This window comes from Melozone crissalis, unplaced genomic scaffold (assembly GCF_028551555.1).
Source record: "Melozone crissalis strain CALT ecotype California unplaced genomic scaffold, PUWL_Pcris_2 ptg000042l_1, whole genome shotgun sequence".
In the NCBI taxonomy this organism is placed as follows: domain Eukaryota; kingdom Metazoa; phylum Chordata; class Aves; order Passeriformes; family Passerellidae; genus Melozone; species Melozone crissalis.
In genome coordinates, this window is record NW_026535820.1 from 8,318,953 (window position 1) to 8,346,415 (window position 27,463).

The 27,463-nt window shown below is 40.7% G+C and overlaps 1 protein-coding gene across 4 annotated transcripts in view; it reads right to left on the reverse strand.

The window, feature by feature from the left end:
- Positions 1-1,587: 1,587 nt before the first annotated feature.
- The window catches only part of FAM110B (family with sequence similarity 110 member B), a 118,661-nt gene continuing 92,785 nt past the window's right edge, over positions 1,588-27,463 (reverse strand). For all 4 annotated transcript variants that reach the window (XM_054284969.1, XM_054284970.1, XM_054284971.1 and 1 more), the window contains 2 exons: positions 25,390-25,456; positions 1,588-9,938 (listed from right to left, as the gene is read on the reverse strand). In XM_054284969.1, the coding sequence (XP_054140944.1) occupies positions 8,520-9,632 (1,113 nt within the window). In that variant the 5' untranslated portion in view covers positions 9,633-9,938; positions 25,390-25,456 and the 3' untranslated portion in view covers positions 1,588-8,519. The remainder of the gene's footprint in view (positions 9,939-25,389; positions 25,457-27,463) is intronic.

Here is a 27,463-nt window from a genome sequence, read left to right on the forward strand (position 1 = left end):
CATGGCATTACACATCTGCTCACTCAGCACCCCCTGAACACAGCACGACCCTGAGCATCAGGTCTCTGTGGAACTGGTGTGGGAACGAGCCCACGAGAAAAATCTTCAATTTCACACCACAGCTGCCTTTGGGTATCACACCATCCATGTCTCTGAGCGATGACAGCATGTGGATGTTCTGCACATGGTGGGGTAATAGCCAGAACAGGGCCCTGAAGAGCTCTGCTTGCTTGCTCTCGTGCAGCAGAGCTGGAAATAGGACAATGACAGAAGTAAATGCTTTTCCATGGTGAGCTCCAAGGAGAAGGGTCCATCACAAAAAATTTATAAATGATCTCTCAAATAAATAACAGCCCATAAAGGTTTTAGATATCACAGTTGACTATATTAATGTGGTTTGGAGTAGGGCAAATTTGTTTCCAAATAGCACTGGTCGTACACTGCTCCTGTAAGACCTCATTGGTGGTTGGAGATGAGCAGCAGGGGCACCCCTGAGGCTCGATATGAATATTCATGATGGCTCATTAGTTTGTAGGTTTTCCATAATCTGCTCATTAGCTGTTCAGTAAAAATTCAGAGAACAAATACGTGCTATTTATGTGTACAGACACACCCTGAGCTGGGTGGGTAGGTCCTGACCTTCTCCCCACATCAGTACTGTGATTCACCAAACCTCTGTTCTTCAGCAAACCTCTTCCTTGCCTTGTCTCTGCAAGGTTTCACTCCTCCCATGGCTCCTACCTGCAGTGTCTGGAGGGATTTCCCCCTTGTACTTTTTGAGATGGCAGAATAATAGGTGAGAAAGTGGTAGAAAATTAGTGCATGATATTCACATTACACAAAAAGAAACTCCATCCCCAAATAGGCCAAAATATTAAGCTCTCACAGTGGGTGAAATGCTGTCTGCCCCACTAAAGATCAGTAGCAAAGTTCCCATTGACTTCAATGAGACTAGAATTTGGGTATTCATTTTTCCATGGTCCTCCCAAATGAAGTGTCCAGAGATGTGTCGAGATTTCCTTACGCCAAACAAGTTTTAAGGTTTCCCGAGGGGAAAACCCAGAATCATAGAATGACTTGGATTAGAAGAGACCTTTAAAGGCCATCTAGTCCAATCCCCCTGCAATGAGCAGGGACATCTTCAACTAGACCAGGCTGCTCACAGCCTAGTCCAACCTGACCTTGAATGCCTCCAGGGATGGTGCATCCACTGCCTCTCTGGGCAATCAGTTCCAGTATTTTAGCACACACAAAGCAAAAAATTTCTTCCAAATATCTAGTCTGACTCTACCTTCTTTCAGCTTAAACCCCATATACCTTGTCTTATTGCTACACACACACACGCACACACACACTTCACTAACTTCTTTGGTTCTGTTTGACTGTACAGCATCTTGGAGGAAAAAACACCAAACTTGAAATTTCATTAAAAAAAAACAGCTAAAAATTGTTTTATGCTATGGCTCCATGCCTGTTCTCTACTTCCTTAATTCAATATCAGAGAATATACAGACTGATAAAAAGCTCCTATTTTCACTCGGTCTGTAGGAGAGGAGGAGGATGAACATTCTAGAAACAAAACCAAGGGAAATTGAAAGCATCTTGAAAGCTCATTGTTCAGAGTCATTAAACACAAAACAATCACAAAATCTGTTAGGTTGGAAAAGACCTTTAGGATCACCAAATGCACTGCCAAGGACTGCCAAGTTCACCACACAAGAACAAAACCCATGCCCCTGAGTGCCACATGTTCACATCTTTTAAATACCTCCACACAATGGCTGACTCTACCACGCAATGCTTTTCCCCCTTATTCTGTCACTTGTTATTTAGGTGAAGATACTGACTCCCACCTGCCTACAACCTCCTTTCAGGTAGGCCTAGAGAGCAAAAAGATCTCCTCCTAAGCCTCCTTTTCTCCAGGCTAAACAACCCCAGCTCCCTCAGCTGCCCCTCATGAGACTTGTGCTCCACACTCTTCACCAGCTCCATTGCCCTTCTCTAGAAGTGCTCCAGCACCTCAGCGTCTGTTTTGTAGAAAAGACACCAGGTGGACCCATAAGTTTACAGAAAACCCATAAGTTTACAAAAAGCATTTTCAGATGGGATGATTGAGTTTTGTGCCAGTTTTGTGTAAGCTGATATGCTGTGAGGTATGCAAAACAATGAAGAAAATCAAGTCTGGCCAAAACCTAATACTGTAATTTTCATGCAGACACATTAATCTGTACTTCCCAGTCTTATTTGCAGGATGTTAATAAATAAGACTCTGTTAGTTTTCTATTGCCCCCTACAATCATTTTAAAATTAAGAACAAAACCCTCACCATCCAAAATTTTAGTAAAATAAGGTTCACATTCAGCTAAGCATCCTGTTACTTTAAGTCGCTCCAAATCATCATTGGTACATTTCTAAATGCTGTGTGCTGAGAGTAGCAAAGATTTTACAGTTCAAAATGGCAAGGCAGACTTCATAAAAAATTAATATACTTGAAAAGCAGGTTATTTATTAAAAGATCTTTTAAAAGCTTCCTTCCTTAAAAAGCAAAACTATCTGCCCACCTCCGCATCTCGTCTGAAAGCATTTGCATACACAGCTGTTCTCCAAATTTCAACCATGTTCCTTTTTTGTCTTCATGTTTTAAGACATGAATAGCAAGCATTTAGTGAAGCAGTACCATGGTTCAGCAAGTGCCTTCTGTTTCCACACACTGATTTATCCTGTCTGGTCCCAGACACTCAGGTACCCTTCTCTCACACACAGGATTAAAGTCTCAGACCTTTAGCCCCAGGGCTGCATGAGATGGCAGTTTGGGGACTTCAGCTTCTAAACCTTCTCTTACCACAGCTGAAGGATTTCCCACAGAAGTGAGGGTGAGGAGAAACGTTGTCTGTCCCTCCTGGATCTTCCACTGTCCTTTTGTTTTACAAGCCCTTTTAGCAAGTGCTTTCTCACCAGCTGCCTGGGAACTGCACATGCGGCACAAGTGGTCTGGATGCCAAAGGTGTAAGACACACAGGTACCCTGTTACCAAATAGCAGAAGGCAAAACAACAAATATTTCTTGGATAATGGACCCGTAGCATTCTGCTCACTGGAAATTGTACCACATTTGCACACTACTGTCCTCAAGCCAGCATTTTATTTGGAGACAAAGAAATAGCAGGACTATGCATTGAGTGAGATATGACAGAGAAAAAAAGACAATTTTGGACCAAGAGGTTGATACTTCTATGTTTGACATCCTGCAATTCATGAGTGTTTTCAATCCCTGCATCTTCCTGAAGAAGCACTTCTCGCTGTTTCATCTTGCCTGCAAATAACATGACACCCCAGAAAATTAAAAATAACCCATTAAAAAGATTACTAGCTTTTCAGGACATGGCAGCTCAACTGTAGCCACAGAGTTACTCTCTTGGGAACAGGCTGTCATGAATACAGTGGTTATAAAAGACAGAACAAGTTGTGGGAAAGTTGCTTTGAAAGGAGGTTAAACGAGGAGAGTATGATGACCTTGGTCATAAGTTTCAAAGGAGTGATGATGTAAAAGTCAGACACCACAAGGGAAGGAAGACAGAAAAGAAAGCTGGGAAAACTCAGAAAGGGCAAGACACCAAGAAGGTGGAGACGACTTGCTGTGCCAAAAGCAAGAAACAGTAATAGCAGAGATACTAGCACTCTCTTACTCTTGTCATAAGATCATCATGAAAATTACTTTACATTTAGAAGAATGACATTCAAGAGACTACTTTTTTGATTATAAATGATTGTTTTTCATGATTTTTTTAAAAGTCACTGCTTATTATTAATCAGATTTGATGGGCAGCCACAACCAAGTTCCTAGGTAATCAAATGTAGAATATGCTTGAAGGCTGTTCATACCTACCAGGTGCCTCCACTTTAGATTGCACTGCAGCCCAAGGGACATCAACTGAGTATTTAGCAATAATGTAGTAACTGTAACAAATGGTAGAACTCAGCTATTGATCACCATTTGGGCCTTCAGGGAGAAAAACAAAAGGCATTTATGGGTTAATACTTCTGACTGAAATGTGCTTATTTAGAGGTTCACTTAAGAGATGCCATCATCAGGAGATAAAAGTCCTTACACTGAACAAACAATTTTAATGGCCTTTCCCATTAAGCTATGGATGACATATTTCAAAGGGCAGATTATTGGAGTCTTTCTGCTGACAGCAAGGAATGTCAAATGAATTCAGAATATCATTGAATATTTAAGCCATGGTAACAAAGATTTTAATATAGAGCTATCTTATAATTCAGGACAACACACCTTGACCAGTTTATTCTCCTGTATAGCACATTTATATCCACATTTATATTGAAATAGGCAATGGACCCTTACTGCTCCTGGGAACAAAACTCCAGATGCTCTTACAGTCTAAGCTTAATGTGTTCAGTTACTGGTGTAGTAGCATTAATCACAATGGACAAGAGTTTTATGGCCTTGGAAAATGGAACCTCCCAGATTTGTTAAGACTACTTTGCTCAATAAAATGTTTCCTATAAACAAATGAGCTCTGAATATAATGTACTAAACATTATCACCCCTTAATCAATAGGTATCAGGAAGACTGTTTTTGAGGTTTAGCTCCCTTCCTGTTCTCCCGCAGACTGCAATTATTCAGCTCTGTACTGCAGAGCTCCATTAGGCACTTTGTTTTTCATTCAATGACTAGAATCAAGTGCGTATGGCCTCCACGGATGGATAAACTGCTGTAAAAAGAGGTAAGTCAGCAATAGTGATTGGCTCTGTTGTCTGAGCGTGCCTTTTGATTTTTGAATTACAGCCAAAAGCATCATCATTCTGTGTTTCCCCTTCAAAAGCCCTCGGTCACTCAGATGGTGCATACACTCACAGCACAGAGCTCTCCTTTGCAGAAACAGTATTCATTAAAAAAAGACAATTTCGGTACTTGTATTTGTTAAATGTAAATTTGTGGCACAGATGTTTTATCTCTCATCTTTCATGACATTGTTACTATATAATATGAAGTGATTGAAAGGCCAGTTTTACTTTGATGCCCACCTCTTTGACTCACATAAAAGGTTTACCTCTGTGCAAAGCTGTAGGTAGCTTTCAAAGTGTAATTGGTCACACCATTTTCCTCTTCCCTTCCCTCTCTGGCAAGTCAAAGTAACAGAACCACCATAAACCTCTGTGGTGGTTTCTTTTGTCTGGGTGTATGTGTGTGTGTATGAGCTCACACCAGTCACTGAAGACACACTGCATTTTTCTTCACTGCTGAGGCCAGTACTGTCAGTTCCAGCTTTCACAGGACAGGCTTGCATTTCCCTCCAGAGCTGCAACAAGAGCTGTTGTTCAGCTGTGAACACCTGCTGTGCACTTTGTACCTGGGTAAATGCCTGCTGGACACAGCAGGAACAGGACCAGAACAGGTTCCTGATGAAGCATTTCAGCTGGTTACAACTCTTTGTGAATTCAGCATTCAGCACTCAGGAATCTCCTAAGGCAGAATGCACTCTTGACATGACAGGATTACCTGTCTGCAGATAATATATAACATTGTATTGTATACAATGGTTATTCCCATTTGAATACAAAAACAATCAGACACCAATGATTTGGATTTTATGCAAATGTACAGGTAAAAACAAGACCATTGTCCTTGGGTGACTAATAATTAAATAATATCTGCATAAATGGCAATAAAGCGACAAATAAAGGCAATTGTGACCTGCTTGTTCAAAGCCTTGTGAACATTCTGCAATCCCATGATTTCTATTACTGCAACCTCACCAGAGTTGCAAGTCCAGCTGACTGTGAAGGTCTAGGCCCTGTAAAATCTTTTCCATGTGCACACTGTAGGAAGCAGGGACAGTGAAGGCAGATCAGTACCTGTGCTGTTCCAAAGGTGCTGCCTAAGATTTTGGGTGAGGAAACTCCCTCTTACAGATAGCTTACAACCCCTTTTGTGATTAAAAGGAAATGAATTTGATTTCTCAAGAGCTTATGGCTTCCCAACAAACCTTGGGAAACAAATTCAGAATACTAGCATATGCCCTAATCCATTTTCTAGATATAGAAGCTTCTTTATTACTGTTTTTGGCTGACAACACTTGAGATAGCATGTTTATCATCATTCTTAAAACACTTGAGAGAGAACAATGTGGGTGGATTTTTTATTTCGGTTTTAACTTCTTTATTTCATTGCTGTACAGCTGCATTACACTTGGCTTTAATCCCTCAAGCATTATTTTCCTTGGCAAAACAGTCACTGAACTGAGCAGAACTTACTATTGGAAAAATATGCTTGAAAAACCAGTGTGATGTCAATGCCAACTGAAACCCATGGAGCTTAAAATGTCACAAATGGGCCTGTAGCTGAAATACAGAGCTCCTCTTTTTTTTTTTTTTTTTTTTTTTGTCTGAGCTAGGAATGTTGTAAGTCTTAGGTTGTGAAGTCAACTGTAAAAATCACAGAGTAGCCTCCTGAAGCTGAATGTGTGCTGAAACTGAATGTGTGCTTCCCTCCCTCCATAAACAATCGTTTAGAGAACAATTATATAAAACTGGATGTAGGATAATTCCATAGGAAACAAATGACTGCATGGCTCCACTTCCAGTCTTGCCTGCATTAACTGTAGCTGTCTGTTATAACCTGGGCTACAGGCTTCTCAGAGAAAAGAGAGAACCCGACTTTGTAAAACATCTTTAATATTCAAATATATAAATAAGCACTACTGAAGAATAATTCAGAAGACTGCGGTGATTCATTACGAACAGATGCTATAAACGGGAACAGTAACATTGCTAGGTAAGGAAGAAGCAAGCTATTTTAGGAGTCTTGAAAATCTCTTCTAGTTCTTCAGACAGATCATGCTGCTATAGTTATTTTATAAAAAATTATATTCTGAAAAGCACTTTAGTAAAAGAAACCTTTTACTGGAACTATTATTTAACCAAGACCTTCTACAGCACTAAAACACACTGCAATTGAGTTCCTGATACAGTTTTAAGGATGGGAGGGGTGAAAATAAGAACAAAAAAACCCTACCATACCTGCACCAGGAGCTATTTATTAGCATAACACTCTTCCTTTTAAAGATTTTGTAACAACTGAAGTATATACAAAGTCTTACAGCATTTACACAATAAAAAAGTTTCCTATTAGCTGATGTAGTATAAGGTAGTGCTGCAATTTACTTCAAAGCATGAATACAATAATAATGAAGCAGACCACTGTACTTTCAACTCCTCCACTACCACACCACCACTGTCAGTTGAAGTGACAGTTAATTAAACCACTGGGAAGACAGATTGTTGAAAGATTTGTAACAGGTTGATTCGCAGCACTAACCATCTTAAGGAGGAAAAAAAAAGAGAAAAGAAAAGCTACATACTGTCATGTTCCTACACTTTCCTAGAGCTGGAACAAACTTTCACAGCCTTAGATATAACATATGCAAGACAACATAATCACATTTTTTCAGATATAGTTCAGCTACTGAATGTATTTACTTCTGAATAGGAGGCATTATATTGATATGGCTGTGTGTTTCCATTTTTTGTTCATTAACTCTTCAAATAGGTCTACAAAAAAAATTAAGACAGCATGGAGTTTGTAGTCATGATGTGTTTTGACTAATAAAGGCATTCAATATCAGCTATAGGATCTAATTATTCCTGTCAAAAGTTTAAGACCAGGAATCTTTGAGTAAAAATCAAACCCACAAAATCCTGTACCTGCGCCATTGTCATCTGTTGACTCCAACTTTCTTTAAGCTTTTCCAACTGGTATAATACAAAATCATTAAAATGCTTACACCAACCCAAATGCAAGTCTCACTTAGTTTATGAGAGGTCAAGCAGATTCACTAGACTACTTCTGCTGTAAAACAGAGGGAGCTTACCTAGGAAAAATAAACTTTTACTGAACAGTGCCTTACTACAAGTAGGGATATATAGTTTAACAATGATACATAATTTAAGAACATAGCATTCTTTGCCTTTTAGAAACAGCTTTCGTGTGCCAATAATGCACTTTCTACAAGAGATAAGGCTGCTTTGCCTATCGTTGTATGCCTAAACCTCATATTTCGGCCAATTCCACTTTTCTTCCCACCAAAGGGATTCTGTTTCAACTTGGAAATGAGTAAAGTCAGTTGACAGTATCTGTATTAAGACAAAAAGTGACATATATAAAATCCACGAGGAACCACATAAATACCAAAGAAGTCATATAACCTTTCCATGTAAACACTTTGATTATACTGAAGCCCTAATCAGATTCTTGTCTTAAACTTTTGGCAGATAATGTGTATGCTCAGCCAGGCTTTGTAGTTAGTTACTGTTCAAGTGGAAGCCAGGTCAGCTCACATGTTGACAGGCATGCAACTTGGAAACATTGCACAACAAGCAACACAAAGAGATTTGAGAAGGGTACAAGACTTCAAGTAGACTTCACAACCCTTCACAAACTGAATATTCACAGACAAAGATACAGTCCTTGCTTTTTTCTACGGTGGATTTTTCTCTCACACATGGGACACTTTCTGTGACTCTCTAGCTTGCTTGATGCTATACAACCACTTGATGATTCTGGCATTCCTTTCAATGGCAGAAATGCCGTATGGCACACGGTCATTGGCACTGTCATCATTTCTAAGGTCACTGTTGCTGTCCTGAGACTGTTCACAGTCTGAGCTAATCATGCTTGCACTGCGAAAGTTGAGGGATATAATATCAGAGTTAGCCCTTGCAAAGTTTTCCATCCCAAGGTTTTCAAGCTCTTCAGGATCCAGTCCGCAGTAGTTAAAGAATCGTTCAACGTCTGCGTCAACGCGAAAGTATCTGTCGCTTAAGTCTGATTTTGACCGCTGTAGGGAGGGTCTTCTACTAACTCCGCATCCAGACTCCACTGCCTCAATCTCTGGGGATTTCAGGGTGGCAATGGCGGCGATTTTGGGCTTTGGAGGCAGAGGTGGGGCTGAACTACTGCAGGGTATTGCTTTTAAGGGCTTTGCACTAGTTACTTTCCTAATGTCTGAAGAGCTGTGAGAGACATGCAAGAATGTCTCTGCTGACTGATCTAGAAGCCTTCTGCTGACATTGGAACTGCTCTCCTGGGGGCTGCTCCGGCCCTGCGTGGGGTAAACCTTCAAGGATTCGGCGAACGAGTGTCGGTTCAGCTCTGTCGAATCGGCCCTGTGGGGTGGCCAATTTCGGGGACCGTGCTTATGCCCTGAGCCTGAGCTGGAGCCTTCAGAGCTGTTGATGATGTTCTTCAAAATCTCGAGTTTCAGATTTTCTCTCTGGACTCCACTCTCAGTCTTTGCATTGTTGCTGAAGACTTTCAAGGTGGGGCTCCCCAGCGCTCGCTTGGCCGCAGGACAGACCGGCGGCTTCGCCAGCACCGCCGGCTTCACAGGCTCCTGCTTGGCATTGATGACCTCCTGGCTCTTGACGTATTTCGCCTTGTCGGCTTCGAGCCTCTCCACTGCACTCAGTCTTTTTGGGTTAGGCTCCGCCTGCCTGCGAAAATAGTCGGGTCCTTTGTTCAGGATGCGGAGAGGAACGGCAGATGTGAAAGTCACGGCAGGGCTGACCGGCTTCACCATGCTACCTGTCGGTAATGTTTCTGTAGGCATGTTTGGTGGTCTTTCCCCCGCAGCCGTTTTGGATTCTTCTCTGGGATCTCCTAAATGCACGGTGCAGAAACATGTACATTAAGCACAATGAATAGCCGATGAATCCTGGGATCTGAGCGTTAGCAGCAGTGCCTCATCTCACAGCTCATTAAATAGCACTGCGCTTCTCTTTTAAAGGCAGCCTTTGTAGGGCAAGGGCACCCGACACAAGTCCGTATTAGTCCGCTCCGCTGGCTCCTTTCTTCTCGCTGAAAGATGCGGGAGTCTGGCCGTCCCCCCTGCGCTCCAGGAGCGAGCGGCAGCGATCTGAAAGGCAGAATAACCAACCACACGTTAGCGGGAGCGCCTGACATCAGAGCGATAGCAACAGCCGCCTCCCGGCCCTCCTCTGCCTCTGCCTCCGCCCGGGAGCGGCCGCCGCCGCCGCCGCACGGGCAGCACACACGGAGCCCCTGCCCGCTCCTGCCCAGCACCCTCTGCACCTCACAAGATGTGAACCGTTTGATGTTTACACTCTGAGCTTCGATTTAACAAAATTACATTGGGGGAAAGAAAATTCTAAAAATATTAAGCCTCATCACAATACAGCCATACATTCCCGGAGGGAGAAAGGGAAGCAGAATGAGACAATTCAGAGACTTGAAGCCACACATCTCCCAGTAAAAAAAGCACTTATTAATATATTTGGCTTAGTTAAGTAGATTTGTGAACATGTTTTATCTCTAACCCCCAAACATTTTTCTCCTTATAGGTAACATACTGTATAAATCTCAGCAATCAAGTGTATTTTCCTTGCTCATTAAATTGTCCAGAAAACAATCTGGTCTAAAAAGCAGAGAGCAAACAGAAACATTCAGAGTTTTAATTGCAATGCACATCCTTCATTGCTAATCAAATACAGAATGAACAAATAAAACCAGGAGATGTCACTAAATCCACCAGTTACAGTTCCTAGTCTGAACATTGGTATCCATAGCACTGGTGCTCCAGCAATAAAAGAAGGCCTTCCAAGCTCTCATGATCACCTTATAGGCTTAACAGAACAATAAAAAATGTCTTTAGTTTTTTATGTAAGATTTTGAGAACATGAAAAATCTTACATAAAAGATTTTATGTATTTTCTGTTTCACAACCCATTGTGACTGGGTTTGAAAAAGAAGAACTTGTCTTCAACATGTAGACAGATATAATAACTCAGGTTTTCTATCAAGCCGTAGGTACAAATAAAATTTCTCTTCATCTAAATTATTTTAAGGCTTTATCACTGAGATTGTCACAACAGTCTAAAATCCAACACCATGGATGATATTACAAGTGCTGAAACAATTTCTCCTAAACGAGGCACTGAAGGGCACTTACCATGGAATCTACTTTTCAAGCAGTGATTTCGCTAATGGGTCTCATTTGTTTTATTACTGCCCTATTAATCTATGCTGCCCTCTTTAATATACCATTTCTATTATCACTGTGATCTTCAGGGAGAGAAAGAAAAGCAGCTGCTCCTTCTTCACTCTATCTTAACACAGAACAGCATCCTTCCCTGGGATGATTTGCTTTCATGTTGCTGTCATCCTATGTGTTCTCATCCATCAATACCCAACTTGAAATTCCAGCTCAAGTTACATTAGCAGTAAAAACAAAACAACCTCAATCACTGATGACCAGAAACATGTGATATATATACATTAAACATTTTCTACATATTATCCAAGGTCACAGCGAGCAAATAAAATATACAAATGCTATAATGAGATTATAGGAAAAAGCTGAGCTTTCTCCTGAAGGCTCACTGTCACAAGCATTCTTCAAATACAAACTAACATATTTAGGTGGGTGATAAACCAGACAGAGATTCAGTGCAATTGAAAGGGTAGTGAAATGTCAATTAAGCTTCTCTTTCAATGCTGTTTTATAAATCCTAGTGCTAACTCCTCAGCAGTTTGACTTCCTGAATTTAAACTAAATCTTCCTGAAAGAGAAAAAGCTTTCCTCATTTGAATCAACATACTTATTGGTACTGTTTTGAAATTAAGTATGAAACTTCCAAATGCGCAGAAGGCAATTCCAACTTGCATCTGCACACACATTTCTCTTCCGTACACACAAAGCAAATCTTTCCACATTGCCAGCTCAGAGCTGGATGGCTAAGTGCCTGTAGAAATACCCCATTCATGTGTATATTTAATACTTGTGTGCAGAAATCAAATCTGTGTGAGAGCAGGGGCTTTGTCAAGAGGAAGAAAACCCCACAAACAACCGAGCTCTTTGTACTTAACACTGTCACCCAACTGAGTTAATACTACTTGAGTAAGCAAGAGAACTCTCCTGCTAGACCACTGTCATTAAAGGTGACCATGTCCTGCCCCTGAGGACAGCTGCCAACTCCATTCTCCTCCTGGTGAGTGGCTCTGCACAACGCTACAGATCAGAGCTATGGGAACCCAGGCCTCCAGCTCGAGGCTGCTTTTGGAAGTCTTTTCCCAGCATTTAACAACTTCCTCACTTTGGATAGCCTTCATCAATGTCAGCAAGCATTGCCCAGTAGGCTGAGCATCCACACTGGCTTCAGCACCACACTTAAAAGGAAACAGAAAGAAGAAAAATAAGTCCCACCATGCACACATGTTCATTCGAGAGAACAAGTGTGCTTGCCTGCAAGCACGTATGGAGCCAGGTGCCCCGGAGTCAATGGGAATATGCTACAACTGGCAATGTGCTTCAGGCATGTCTAGAAAGAAAAGCAAGAACCTGGTGAGGAGCCAGGACAGAAATGTCCACCTGAGCCAGCACAGGGAGCCTGGGGGGTAGCAGCCAAGTGGTTTCATGGCCAGCCATGGAGGCTTTGTACCCGTGGGGCTGCTGCTATGAATTAAGGAACATACAGCTATGAAAAGAGATCAACTTTTTGTGCATTGTTTAAATTGCTCCATTTCACTGAAGTGCTGTATTTGAGTATCACCAGAAAGCTTATTCAGTATTCTCATCTCAGAGAGATAAAAATTACTAACCAGATACAGTTAAAAAAGAAAGTGTGATGAAAGAGAGGTGGATGAATGTAAAATCTAATGAAACTTCTGCCTGTGTTGGTGATTGCTGCAGGCTGTTCCTACTGCTAACTGGGAAAACAAGCTCAAGTTTTACCAGCTTCTCTTCTGTCCATGGGCATCTGAAACACCACAGCAACACTACAGAACCTTGCTACTTATTAATTTTATTGTTAATGATAAGAGGCTGAGAGCAGCAGTACAGTGTTGTCTTGGGAAGACTGAGATTCCAGTTGTGAAGGTCATCATTGCAGCAACCAGGGCATAGAAATGGCTTTTTTCTGGCTTAAACTCCAAAGAAACTCATGGCTTAGGCATCTGAATTCCCTTTCCCTGTTGGGAACATCTCTGGTACCAGTAATATCTTGCAGAAACTCAAAGGCAAATAGATTTTCTTCACCCACTCCCAGAAAATGTGTGAAATATATCTAGGGATCCAAGAAATGTTCCTTTCTCTCTGTTTACATCCAGAGATCTGCTGTACAGGTGTAATCCTTCTATGGACTCAACTGTTTTTCAGGATTTACTCTGGATTTCCATTACTGCTCTTCCTTACAAAACTACTAGACTTAAGAAATTATTTCAAGGAAAACAAAGACAAAAACCTTACAGATGCATTCAAACATAGTTCTATTTAATACCATGTATACATTAATAAAACCTGTCTGAAAGGTCTTACTGAGCTCCTCCACTATCCCACAACTATTGCACACTTGCTGAGCAGAATACAAAATGCACAAAGTTTTGGGTTTTTAAAGCTGCATTTTCAGCCAGACACTTCCAGGATTCCTTTGTGGCAGAGGCAGAGATTCAAAGCACTTAATTCATTCTAGGCATCACAATTTAATCACTCCTGAGTCCATAATATGCTTGTCAGATATTCATATTTAAATAACCAATGCACTATCTGCATGATTTAGGGGAACACAACACAGCCTAGAGCAGCAATAGCTAGACAAGTAACATTAAATACAAATAAATCTCCTATAAAATTTTCTTTCCTTACTTTAAAACTGAGGCAGTAGGAAGACATAAACTATGCAGAAACTTCGGAATCCTAGGTCCATATATTTTAAATATGCAGTTTCTTGAAATGTATGGGAAATTTATGAGCAGACTCCATTGTGGCAAGTATTTATTTCTAGCACTATTATGAATACAACAGTATTGTACAATAATAGAGTTCATTTTTTCCTCTCATACCTAAAACTGCATTCTAAACACAGACTGAATGGTGTCAACTGACAGTAAATGACACACTTCCCTCCTCCGCTCTGTGGTGTCCTGTAGCTCCTACGCGTTTGGCCACATTTCACCCAGTCTTTGTCTAAAAGCATCCACAGGAAGGCATGACATATTTTAGCAGTATTCAAGTTACAGAAAAAGCAGCAAAAAAGCCATGTGAAAATGTGGTCCAAATGAAATGAGTGAAATTCCTGTCCTTGACTTTGGTGAGGACATTGCTTCACCTGACAAAGTTACAATGAAGCTCATTCTCCTAATTCATCCCTCTGGGACAGCAGATGAAGGGATTGCACAGAAGGGAGGATGATGTATAGTGGATAAATATAATGAAGGCTGACAGCCTTTACTCTGCCTTTCTTTATATTTAAAGGCCTGTGTCAATTTTATTTTCCAGGTGATAAAATATAACTACCACTACCTCAAGATGCACCATAACAAGACATAAATTCCAGTACAAGTAATCAAGAAGTGGCTGCAACAGGACTCAAAGAGATCACAAAACAAAACCTACACAGGAACGCAGGACACAGATGGAAAATGTCAGGTTCCCCTAACACCTGGGTGCCCTTCAGAGCTGCAGACCCCATTATGAAGATACAGGTTATTTAACAGTCACTGCAAAGCTTACAAATGAGAGCTTCACTGAGAATCACTGGCTACAGGTCTGTCTGCTAAGTTATACTAATATGTATGCTTAAAACTGATACAAGTTATTCTGTGGATAATTGTCATTGTAAACCTCACATATGTATGTTACTAAGTTTAAAAAAACAGGCTAAGCCTAAACTTGGCTGAAATTGAAAAAAGGTCATCCATATCCAGAATGGCAGCAATATTTCATTTTTTAAGCCAATTTAAGATAAAGATGTGTATGCTGTGTAGTCTTGGTCCCATATAATATTAACTGTCAAGATAAAGAAAGAGGAGATGAAATAGTGTTTCAGATCTACCATCACTCAAAATACAAATGAAAGTGCCTGTTTTCAACTCTGTTCCTCCCTAAAATGTGGTACAGTGAACAGTAAGAGCAACAGGCATCTGTTCAAGTATACATTTAAACCTTCAAAAGGTCATGAATAATGTGAACTACAGTGACCTGAAACTAAAGGTGGCAGAATTATATAGGCAAGAGAAATTTCCACCAAGTGGGAAGGTAGTAACTTTGGCAAAGGCAGTCACTTTTCACTGCTGATGTGTTACTTCCAACCAAAAAAAACTAAACTACAACTAACATTGTTTGCAATAGCTTGCATAGCTGAGCATAATACAGGCTGATACATTTATGCTAATTCTGCTTTGCTCTTACATCAAAGGCTTTTAAGACAAAACTCTCCATAAATACCACAGTGTCACCACTGAGCACTCTTTCTATTTCAATGTGCAGTGAAAATGATGAAGCTTAAAGCAGGACATTGCCATAACCAGAAATGCTAACACTGTTAAGCTGAAATAGTTGCTGGGAAATCCATGGAGGTATAAACATCTGGAAAACAGGAAAGCAGCCTAGCAGCTATACTTGCATACTAACCCTGTAATGTATGCCTAGATTTCACTGGGAGCTGGATAGAGATGTCTCTTTGAAAGAAAAAACTTTAGGAAGTATTTTGCTTCTTTTTAGTTCTGAAATCCATCACTTTTACATCTCCTACCCAGTAGCAGTAATCCACTCCCAGGGATGCTTCTGGGTTAAATACTGCCCTATAGGTACCTCACAATGATGAAAACCCTGATTTCTTTCAACAGGCTGCATAAATGCAGAAGAAAGCTCAGAAATGAAATTGCCCTTTTTCCAATAAGACAGTACAAACCAAAAGAAAATATCTTATAATTTAGAGCAGTACTACAAGCTGTGTTTGTAAAAGCTGTGTTTGTAAATCAGTTTTGTTTTCTTTGGACCCCTGTGTTGCTTAGACAGCATTGTGTTCTTTGCAATAATTTCAGTCACTCATTTAAACCAAAAAAAAAAAAAACAAAAAAAAAAACAAAAAACAAAAAAAACCAACAAAAAAACCCCCCACCCCCCCCCAAAAAAAACCCCCCAAAAAAAACAAAACAGAAAAAAAAAAAAACAAAACAGAGAAGGGCCTAAAAAATTATAATAAGGAATATGATGTTTTACTGGATTTGTAGCCCTATGTGAATATTTCTATTTCAGTGTGCATTTTATGAGAATAATGCTCTAAACACTTCACAAAGTTTTAGGAAACACCCTTACTACTTGTTCATCAGCCAGAGGCAATGGTCTCAAATCTAAACTGCTTTTATACTTTTAATTCTACATCTCTCCATAACCATCATGTTTTAAATTTACAGCCTCCTCCTTACAATAAGGCCACAATTCCCAGTTTATCCAGTGGGCTCCTGAGCCTACACAGTTTTCCTAGGATCTTTTATGCACTTTTAGAGATCAACACAACCCCTTCTTCAATACAGGATACTTGGCTCTGGTGTTCAGCTACATTTCAGAGGTTCATCAAACCCTGATATAGGTCCCTGCTGTACCAAGTCCCACCTGCTTGGTCCCTCTTCTCTGGAAAAAGGGGAGGCTTCTCTCCTACTTCTGTAAGATGCAGTAACTGCTGCTATCTGCACTACTCTCCCCTTTTCTTCTACTGATAGGAAAAGCTAGCATCTCATCTTCTTGCTACTGGTAGAAGTCCTTCATGGCCATGTTTGGATTTGGCATCCTGGTAAACCAACCTTTTTTCCTGGTAGTAGTGCTTCCAATGTGTGTGGGGGAAAAAAAAGTTAATTGGGGGTTCACTGCTGTAAAGTAGGGGAAAACAGGGAGACAGAACAAAAAAATTATTTCAATTATGAAGATCAGCAAAAATGTTTTAAATGGAAAACTTTTCATTTTAGTTTCCATCTCAAGTCCATGGTAATTCTTAACAAGCCCACTTTCAGAGTGAGACATATTTTAAGCCATCAAAATCTTATGGCAATAAATTCCATAGAAACCATATGCACTTGCAAAGAAGGAAATAAAAATCTATCTGCAAAAATGTGGAGATACATCTGCAAAACACTCTCCTTCTAGTATTACCATAGACATATCACCTCACTAGCAGGATTCTCAGGCTCCATCACCCATGCGGTACCCCCAATAACACTGCCAAGTCTGGTCCTCAACAGCAGAAGCACAAGTCTCATCAGTAATCAGGCAGCTGGGAAACAGCTCTCAACTTCTGCAGCATCTCTCACCAAAAAAATTATAGCTATTAACTCACCTACAGAACATACATCTTGATAGCAGTATTTTCAAAATGCCAATTCTGAACCATTTGTCACACTGGGATAAATTAAACATAGTCCTAAATTCTTTAAATTTGAAAACCTGTATGAATGTTAAAGCACTCTACTGCAGCATAGCAGTGCAGCTATGGGATTAGACTAAGGGATGTGACCTTTATTACACTATGGGGTAAGCCCTAAAACATAAACCACTTTGGGTTTTATCTTGGAAATACTAAAAAATCAAACCAGATTTAAATGGATAAATGCAAGTATAGATTTTAAAAACTAATGTTTATATTAAATGTGCAGTGTGCCTACCAACACAGCCTTGTAGTCAAAGACTTAAGGACCCATGACCAGGAGACTTCTGTACGTTCATCTCCTTCCTGGCTACTGCTGCATGGCAACATCAAGCTGAGCCTTCAAAATTCATCAGCACTGAAACATAAACACCTAAACAGCATTTTCTGTGGGGAAACAGAATCTCTGCTCACTATTTGAGTGACAGCAGTACTCATAAAACCTAGGGTAGCTGATATTTAAGCTTGAATCTCACCACAAAGCACATGTTCCTCTGCCAGTACTCAACTAATACATTGAGAATCACTTCTGAGCTCCTCTGCCTGCCTACAAGGCCTCAGCTATGTCCTGAACATCAAACCAAGTCAAAACCTGGATGCTTTGCTCATCTCCCATATGACTTCTATGCCTGCCCATCTCCCCTGTGGAGGGGAACTGTGAAAAATCTGGAATGATCACGAGCATGTAGGATAGAAGGTATATTCAGGGAAAGAGGCCCCATGGGCATGCCCCAAGCACCCATGCCACCTAGCTTAAGTGAAGTTCTTATTTCTACCAAAAAACCATGCAAGCACGCAACTAAGTCTAATGATAATTCCCAAACTGTAGAAAAACCAGGGATCTCCTCTTCTTGGTCAGCCACATTGTCTCATCCAGCAGGTACCTGCCAGACCTTAAAACAGAGCCAGAGCTGGGGAGGATGACAAAGAAAACACTTCCTCCTCCAACAGATTTGGAGTCCAGACTGGAAGCAGCCTTTCAGGGCTGATACTCAAAGTACCAGGCTACACCTTGTATTATACAAACGTCTCAAATGTGGCTGTCAAGGGTGCCAGGTTCTTTCCAGTGGTGCCAGCGACACGATAAGGTGCAATGGCCAGGAACAAAATCAGAGGAAGTTTCACAGAGGAAGAACTTCCTTGCACTGAATGTGGCAGAGTCCTGAACAGGCTGCCCAGAGAGGCTGTGGAGTCTCCCTCTCTGGAGATATCCAAAATACATCTGGACACCTTCCTGTGTCACCTGCTCCAGGTGACCCTGACTTGGCAGGTGGGTCGGACAAGGTGATCTCCAGAGGTGCCTTCCAACCATAACAACTTTGTGATTCAGTATGGAGAGACAGATCCTTTTCCAGCACTTTCTGTCAAAGGCTTCCACTTTAAAACAAACAAACAAAAAAGTACTAGCAAGGTTTCTTTAAATAAAGAGCAAAAAAAGACCACATATGGTACTTGACAAGGAAATTGGGTTACTAACCCTGCTCCAGTGCAATTAAATGATTTCTAGCAAGTAGGACATTTCAGCTGAAATAGGAAGACCAACTCGGTTCTTCCTCAGGAGGTCAGAAACTCGCCCCAGTTTGGGGACTGGGGATTTGATCCAATCTCTCATTTCTCAAAAGAGTTCAGCAATCTCTGATTTTATGTACATAAACACTGCTGCCAGCTTGTTCATGTGGGAATGACAAAAATTTACCCAACTGTCATAAAAGGCCCGAGGTTCTGAAATATCAAGTTGCCATGTTTGGACTCTTGGTTATTGATGAAAGTTCTCTAAAACTGTTTACAATGAGAAATACATTAAAGGAGCATAGCATCATAGGCACGAACAGATTTTATGTGAGAAATAACCAAAAACCCACAATGAAAACAGCTTCAGTTGGACACTCCCTTGCAGTTACTCATCCTGCAAAACTCCAGAAATGTTCAAATACACGAAAACCCAAAGTAAACAAACACAGCCCAGAAAAGAAAAACAATTCCAACAATTTATACCGTGAAAAAACCAGAAACCATAAAGAGCTATTATAAATAGAAAAAGACCCCATACTTAAAATTTTCTTTCCTTTAGAGATGTATGTAGTAAAAGAATCTTTTGAAAATGCCTATTTTCAAAGTTTCGAAACAAAGCTTAATAGCACCTTCCTGAAGTTTCTTACGTGTAAAAATATATTTGAAAGAAACAGTGCCTAAGCATACAGAATATTTCTTGTAATACTTGCCAAGCTTTTAAAAGCAAGAACCCCGAAAGCCACCTAATTATTTATATTTAAATATTTTCTTACTTTAACAGCTTGTTACATTGAAAATTCTTTTTAATAAATTCTATACATGAACACAAGCATTTAATCTTTACAAATAAATACTAAAATAAAGCTAATAAACGTCTGCTACTGATATTAAAAACTTACAAGGCCACCTTTAAGAGGCAATACAGTAGGCACAATTAAAAATGAGCATAGTAAAACCAGTACCATCAGAAAAATGATAATGTTCAGCCAGGGGGATACAACAGAGCGGCCTAATTCTGACAACTGCAGACTTTGAGCTGCTCTTCTGATTAGCTGTGGGGTCTTGTTTGTCAAAACTCTTTGCTTTAAACAGCCTTTTCTGTAACATGAGATATTACTGCAGTAAGGTCAGAATGGCTATTTAAAAATAATGTCTACAAATGAATTGCCCTGAGTTAACCATTTCTAAGCATTGCATTTCTAAGCTCTATACACATGAAATATTGCAATTTTTTTCCTTAAACAAACACACTATAAAAGTTTTGACTACGTAAAAATAAATCGAGTCTTTTTAAAATTACATTTGGAAAAAAAAACACAGCAAAAACAAACTATACATGATTTACAGCAGTGTTCTAGGGCACTGCAACCTTCAGAGCAACTCCATGAATCATTTCTTTCATTTTTGAATGGCAAAATTATGTTTTTCTCTAGATAAGAGGACATTTTCCCATACCACAGGATAGTTCATTCCCCTTTTCTCCAACCTCATGCCTAAAGTTACATGCTGTTAGAAGTCAAGAAAGAAAAATGAAGGCATGCATAGCATTATGTCTTGAAGATGTATCTGTATATTACAGAGTTCTTCAAGCAGATTGTTGAGCATACCAGTTTTGGCACTGGAACACAAGGCAATTTAGGTCTTCATTGTTATGATGATGTTGCCATTAATGATTACAGCTGTATAACTCAACACAAGTGCCACACTTGTGCATGGTTACACACTTGTGTGTCTAACTCCTCAGTCTATATACCACCATTGACTACAGCTGTTGAGGTGTTTGCTGTTAGAATACACTGAGTATATTTTCTTCTTGGTTGCTGTGTGGGAAATACATGCCACAGAGTCCACATGTTAAGCTACAGATCTTCACAAACTGTTCACAACCTATTTCACTGGAGATGAACATCCAGCTGCAGTAAGGCCAATAAGGCTTTTGACCCTGTCTCTCACAACAACTTGTCAATGAGCATCCAAACTTTTGTATAATATGTAAATTTGACACTCAAAGTGGGGCTTTGTATTACTGTTTAATTTAATGAACCTTAATTAAAAGAATGTTCTTGAAAAGCCTCATTTTAGAAATAAGAATCTTCAGATTCTTTTGAATGGTTTTTGCCTATCTGAGGGGTTAGGTGAAGTTTTGATGATGATGATGATGATGATGGAAATTCTTCCTGACTACCAATTTTAAGAATCCATAAAATCCTCATCATCTTAAAGAAAACAAAATCTATATTGAGTCATGACCACTGCATTTAATTAAATGGAGACAGGAAGGCAGTGTAGGGACTCCAAGAAAACAAACAAAACAAACAAACTAAAGAAACCCAAAACCTGGAATTGTGAGTGTGGGGACAGACATAAGAAAAGTGAGAAATGACAAGACAGAGAGAAGTAAAGAGAAATGCTATTAACCAGGCAAAGAGAGGAGAAGGTGTTGGGAATAGAGGAGGAAGCACTGAAGAGTGAGTTGGGAAGCAGGAGTAGATTATAAGCACAGAGAAGGATTATAGGAAAAAGGAAGAGACAGCTCAAGTTCTCTTCCTCATCTCCTCTCTCGCAGCTCCTCCATCCTGCAGAAGGAACAGAGCTGGCATAAGGGCATTGTGGAGAAAGGGGAAGCTCTCAGTGAAGCTCCTCCTGAAGCAAAGCTCCTGCTAACCCAGACCATTTGGTTTGCAGGAGAGAGATACACCTTCTCTCTCCTGCAGCCCCTGTGCCTGGGGCACACTGTCTGCAGAGCTCAGAAGGCTGGGGGCAAAGGAGCTGGCACTGGGTGGTTGGCAGGGACATATCTCAGAGGGACACCAGGCTCAGAGCACCATGCACTTTCAGGATGAAAATGCATAGTGGAGTAAATCCAGGGCCAGAAATACTGACCAGTCAATTGAATGAGTGCTGAGGTTTGCTGGAGATTCCTCAGTAAATCCAGTTCTTCTTTTTGGCAATGCTTCAGACCCCTTTCACGTGCTGATGGCGTGACCAGATACACAACAGGCTTGTCTCTGGGATGCCTGAACCAGGGATGCTCTCCACCCTGTCCTCACAGGTGTCACAGACTATTGCTTAGAAAATCTGTTTAAACCACTCCTCCATTCCTGCCCTCCCTGAGAGTACCAGACTACCCTTGGACTGCTACATATCCATTCTCCTCTAAGGTATGTGATACACAGCCACGCTTATAGATCTCCCCTCTTCTGTAAACAAAAGTAAATCTCCCAACTGGAGGTTAATACAGGATTGATATTGGCTGCCCAAAGTAACATAAGAAATTCATCCCAAACTCAGAAAGTGGATAGAGGTATGCCAGTCTTGTATCTACTGCTTTATCTTTATTAAAAGATGAGTATCAGCAAAGTTTTCTAGTAGTTGACTGAAACTACTTTACCATGCATGGCAGAGTTAAGATGCCTAAACCAGACAAATAATGGGACGTGGAAACCAAGGTGCCAAACCTCAAATGAGGACACGTGGTGTCTCTTTTTTCATCTGCCCATGCCTGCTTCATAAAGGTAACCTCTCCTGCCCAGCTGCTCAGCCAGCACACCATCCCCACACACTGAGTCCCTCCCCTGAAGGTGTCTCTCAGCCCCAGTTGCAGCTCATCACTGATCTGGACTGGTTTCAAGGCATTCTTTAAAAGTTAATGTAAAGGGAGGGCTGGCTGTGTCACCCAGCCAGGACTGAATGCTGCCTTCATCATAAATCACAAATCCAATTTTTTCTGTTGACAAAATGAGCAATATATTTCCAACAAAACCACAGACGTACTGGAGCATCTGTATGAACACAAAACATTGAATACCATTTCTAAGATGGCAGAAATAAATCCCATGCAGCATGACATGAAGGAGGTAAAAATATGAAATGTGACTGTAAAATTAGTGTGGTTTAACTTGTGATCAGAAACATTAACACAGATCTTTCAATGTTCCTGGTGTCAGTCCCAGCTAAAATGGTTTTGCTGCCTTAATTTCATACTATGTATCTGGAATTTCAATCTCCCAATTCCTCAGCTGATAGAAATGGCTTCTGAGATGATTTTCACATTCTGGGAACAGATTTTTACCCTTAAATTAGCCATGTGTACTCTCAGACTTAACATTTTGTCTTGAAATAAAACAGCAGTGATAATTGTTAATTTAAGACCCCACACAATGCAAATTTATGTTCTGGAGCCAAATATGCTGATTGGAAACAGATGAACATGAAATGCCTTTTACTGAGCAGAATTAAAACTAAGTATTTGTGAAGTGTGTTGCTAATTTGACACATGACACATCAGACATTGATTACTGATTTTTTTTCTTTGCTACAATGAAATACCTTATTAATCTTTCAAGAATTTTACAACCATTGCTACAAAGTGCCACATGTTCACCTCCTGTCCCCTCCTGTCCTCATGAGTTTCAGCTGGTTTACTCGTACTCAACAAGGATGAAGCCACTCTATTATTCCTGACACCGTTTTGGAGCTTTAGTGACAAAAATAAAGATTTTATGCTTTAATGCTCATCTTCTGCTCAGACCTTGAGATCAAGCTCACTGCTGTGGATGGACTTGTGCCTGAGGACTGAAAAAAACCACCCCAGCTTTCAAAATGGGCAGGAAAGAGGATACAGTGAACTACCAGCCTCCCCTTCCTCCCTGGAAAGGTGATGGAGTGGCTCATTCTGGAGGCCATCTCTATCCACCTGGATGACAAGAAGGTGCTCAGGAGTGCCAGTTTATTATCTCACTAGTATCAGTTTAATACCTCACTAAAAGTAAATCATGCTTGACCAACTTGATTGCTTTCTGTGATGAAACAACTACCTGGATGCATGAGGGGAGAGCAGTGGATATTGCCTACTTTGACTTGAGTGAGGCTTTTGACCCTGTCTCTCACAACATCCTCACAGGCAAACTCTGGAAGTGTGGGCTGGATGCCTGGACAGTGAGGTGGATTGAGAAGAGGCTAAACAGCAGATCCCAAGGGTCACAAGTGGCACAGGGTCTAGTCAGAGGCCAGTCACCAGTGGTGTCCCCCAGAGTCCTATACTGGGCCCAGTACTGCTTAACTTGATCATCAGTGCTAGGGATGAGGGGGCAGATGCCTCCTCAGCAAGTTCACTGATGACACCAAGTTGGGAGCAGTGGTCAGTTCTGCAGAGGGCTGTGTAGTCCTTCAGAGGGACCTCAACAGTCTGGAGAGGTGGGCAGAGAAGAATCTTTTGAAGTTTAACAAGGGCAAATGCAGGGAGGGTCCTGCACCTGGGGAGGAACAACTGCAAGCACCAGCACAGGCTGGGGATTGACCTGCTGGAAAGCAGCTCTGCAGAGAAGGACCTGGGGGTCCTGGTGGACAACATCTTCCCATGAGCCAGCAGTGCTCTGGTGGCCAAGAGGCCAAAGGTGTCCTGGGCTGCATTAGGAAGAACATTGCCAGCAGGTTGAGGGAGATGATCCTGCCCCTCTCCCCAGCCCTGGTGAGGCCACATCTGGAGTGTTGTGTCAGTTCTGGGCTCCTCAGGACAAGAGAGATGGAGCTCCTGGAGCAGCTCCAGCAAAGGGCAATAAAGATGATTAAGGGACTGGAGCATCTCTCTTATGAGGAAAGACTGAGGGAGTTGGGCCTGTTCAGCTTTGAGAAGAGATGACTGAGAGAGGACCTCATCAATGTCTATCAGTATCTGAAGGGAGGGTGCCAAGAGGATGGGGCCAGGCTCTTCTCAGAGGTGTGAAGCAACAGAACAACAGGCAGAATCTGATCCACAGAAAGTTCCACCTGAATATGAGGAAGAACTTCTTTACCAGCAGAACTTCTTTACCAAGCACTAGAACACATTGCCCAGAAAGGATGTAGAGTCTCCCTCACTGGACATATTCAAAAACTGTCTGGACAAAATTCTGTACCATGTTCTTTAGGATAATGCTGCTTAAGCGGGGAGCTTGGACCAGATGACCCACTATGGCCCTTTCCAACCTCACCCATTCTCTGATTCTGTGTGACTCAGTATTTGGAAAGCAGTAGTAATAACCAAATAAGCAACAGAAAGCTCTGAAGTGCTGAGCCTACCAGCGCTCATCTGCACTGAAGGTCTCTGTTATAAAAAGCTAATACAATCTACTGAATGGAAAAACAGTAACCAAAGTACAGGCCAGGAATAAAGGATGGTAAAAAGCCTGGAACTACTGGAACACTTCCAAAAAGGAGTCAGGTAAGTAACAGAAATAAATAGAAAGCTCTGCAGGACTAAGGCAAGAAGTGTTTACTTGCACTGGAGGTCTCCATTGTAAAAGCTAAAACAAATTTACTGAATGGAGCAACTGTAACCAAAGTACAGGTTGGGAATAAAGGGTGAGAAAAAGCCTGGAACTACTGGAGTACTTCCAAAAAGGATTCTGCAACACCTACATGGCTGTGTGACTGAGGCCAGCAAGAGAAGAGAAAGCCTCAATCTTTCTGGAATGGCATTCAACAATATACTTGCAACCAATGAATCTGCCAATCCGATGGACTAGTAAAGGTGGAGGAAGAGAAACTCATTATCACAACAAGATAGCAGAGGAGGACATAGTAAAATCATTCTGGAACAGCTTTCTTTTTATCAGCCCCTGGGGGGGAAAAAATGTGCATTTTAATTCAAAAAGGTACCTGTAAAAGCAGAATGCCAAACTCTTGTCCACACTCCAAACAGGGGAACGTAATGCTCCAGAGGACTCTGAAAAAAAAAAAAAAAGACAAAAAATATTTTATGAAAAAGGCATTAAAAACCCCTAAAACACAACATAGCAGTAACACTGCAGGTGCATGTATGTCAGTGTTGAAGGTCATGGAAACAGGACACCAAAGCCAGTCCATGCTAGGGGAAGGGAGGGGAAGAAGTGCAAGGCAGCCACAGCAGAAATTGGGACTATTTCACATGAAAGGTGAGATAAATGATGGCATCAACGTGGCTGAAGCCTGTGAGCTGTGTAATAATAACAACAACTAATTAAAAGGTCATTAGGGAAGTCTCAGAACATAAGCTTGCACATGATGCAGTATCTGATGTGTGAGATGAAATGCATCTGTGCTGGGGATCAATGAGTAAATGCAAACAGGGCCAAAATCTAATTTTTAATTCACCGATGAAGGACAAAAAAAAGGTGCCTTTTAAGTTCCTGTTATAGATAAACAATCTCTTTTGTTGTGTTCTTGGCTATTTCCAAATAAAGAAAGAGAGAAAATACTGCAAAGAAAAAACCACAACTCGGTTTCTATGATAAAAATTTAGTAGGGCATGGAATCAATGTCAGCTACTTTACAAGTAACTGAGGGAAAACATCAATATGTAAATGTTAGTGTTATTTCAGGGCAGCTGCTAGTTGATTTTGACAAGAAAATATGGAATCTACAGTGATGGTCTATTTTTCCATACTCAAAGTTAAGGCCAAAGAGCAAAATATTTGTGTGCTCAAAAACCCTCCACACCTCCCTTGCTGGGAGGGATGACAGGATATGTTCCAAGCTAACAACAAAAAACACTAAAAATCTACTCTGATTTTTACATGTCTATATGCAAAAATTTACTTTTTTTTTTTTAGTCTCTTTCCCTCTTCTAAAACATTTATTTTAGACAATGCTTTTTAAAACCATGGCAGTATTGTCTTTACAAAACACTACTCCCATCTAGTCAATCAATACATCTTTCATTTCATGTGCAACACCTTCTCCTTTTTCTACACAAAATTATTACCTAGTTTTTGGAGTTTTAAACCAGTTATTAAAGTCCACACAGAAAAAACCCCAAATATTTACATTTTGTGTCACCTGCTAAAAATTATTGCAAATATCCTCACAATAAATAGACTGACAGAAAAGCATGTAATTTTAAAATTTTGAGATAATTTTCCTGTAATTAAGCATTTGTGTATGCAATAGGTAAGGGAAAAATAAGTCAGTGTATTTCTTAGTGAGGAAAACACCTCTCCTGTGGGATACAGCTTTCTACACATCTTTTTATGTGGAAAAAAAAAGCAGTAATGGAGGAAGGGGAGAAGCAGTTTTCCTTTCTGCTGTGAGGCCAGTGACTGCCAGCAGAAGGGGAGAAATGCCAAGCTAAGGAAGACCCAATACCATAATGACTTTTAAGAGAGCTCCAATACACAGTTACCACATAAGTGCATGCACAAAAGAGTTCTCATCTTCCTGTACCAACAAGAATACACTTTTACTTTCTAAATGATACAAGTATATAGACATAATGACTAACATACATGTGGCTTATTCCAATAGTAATAATTCAAGCAGACACATTTATGATATGAATGTCAGTGTGAACTATGAAATGCACTGCTGTTTAGTGAACACCAGTGTACACTATGTTAAGATTGTATAGTCTATTTTATGTTCTAAAGAGGTCACAGTAATAAAAAGTGGAAGTATTAATACTGGAGTAGTTACTGTACAGTGAGTTGCTGGAATCCTCTGGTGCCACAATAAACATACTGCTCTAGGTCTCAAGGATTTCCCAAGAGGGTCTCCATTAAATTGTGAAACAACCAGGAAAGCACACACCACACAGTCTTTACTGAGCTTGGCTCTGGACCCAGGACAGAAATGACTTTAGAAGATACACATACAAAACTCAAACAGATAAATGTTCTGTGGAGCTTTCAGTGCACGACTGGTTTCATCGTTCACGCCACAGAACAAAACCCCAATGATGCTATTCAGCATCTGCAAC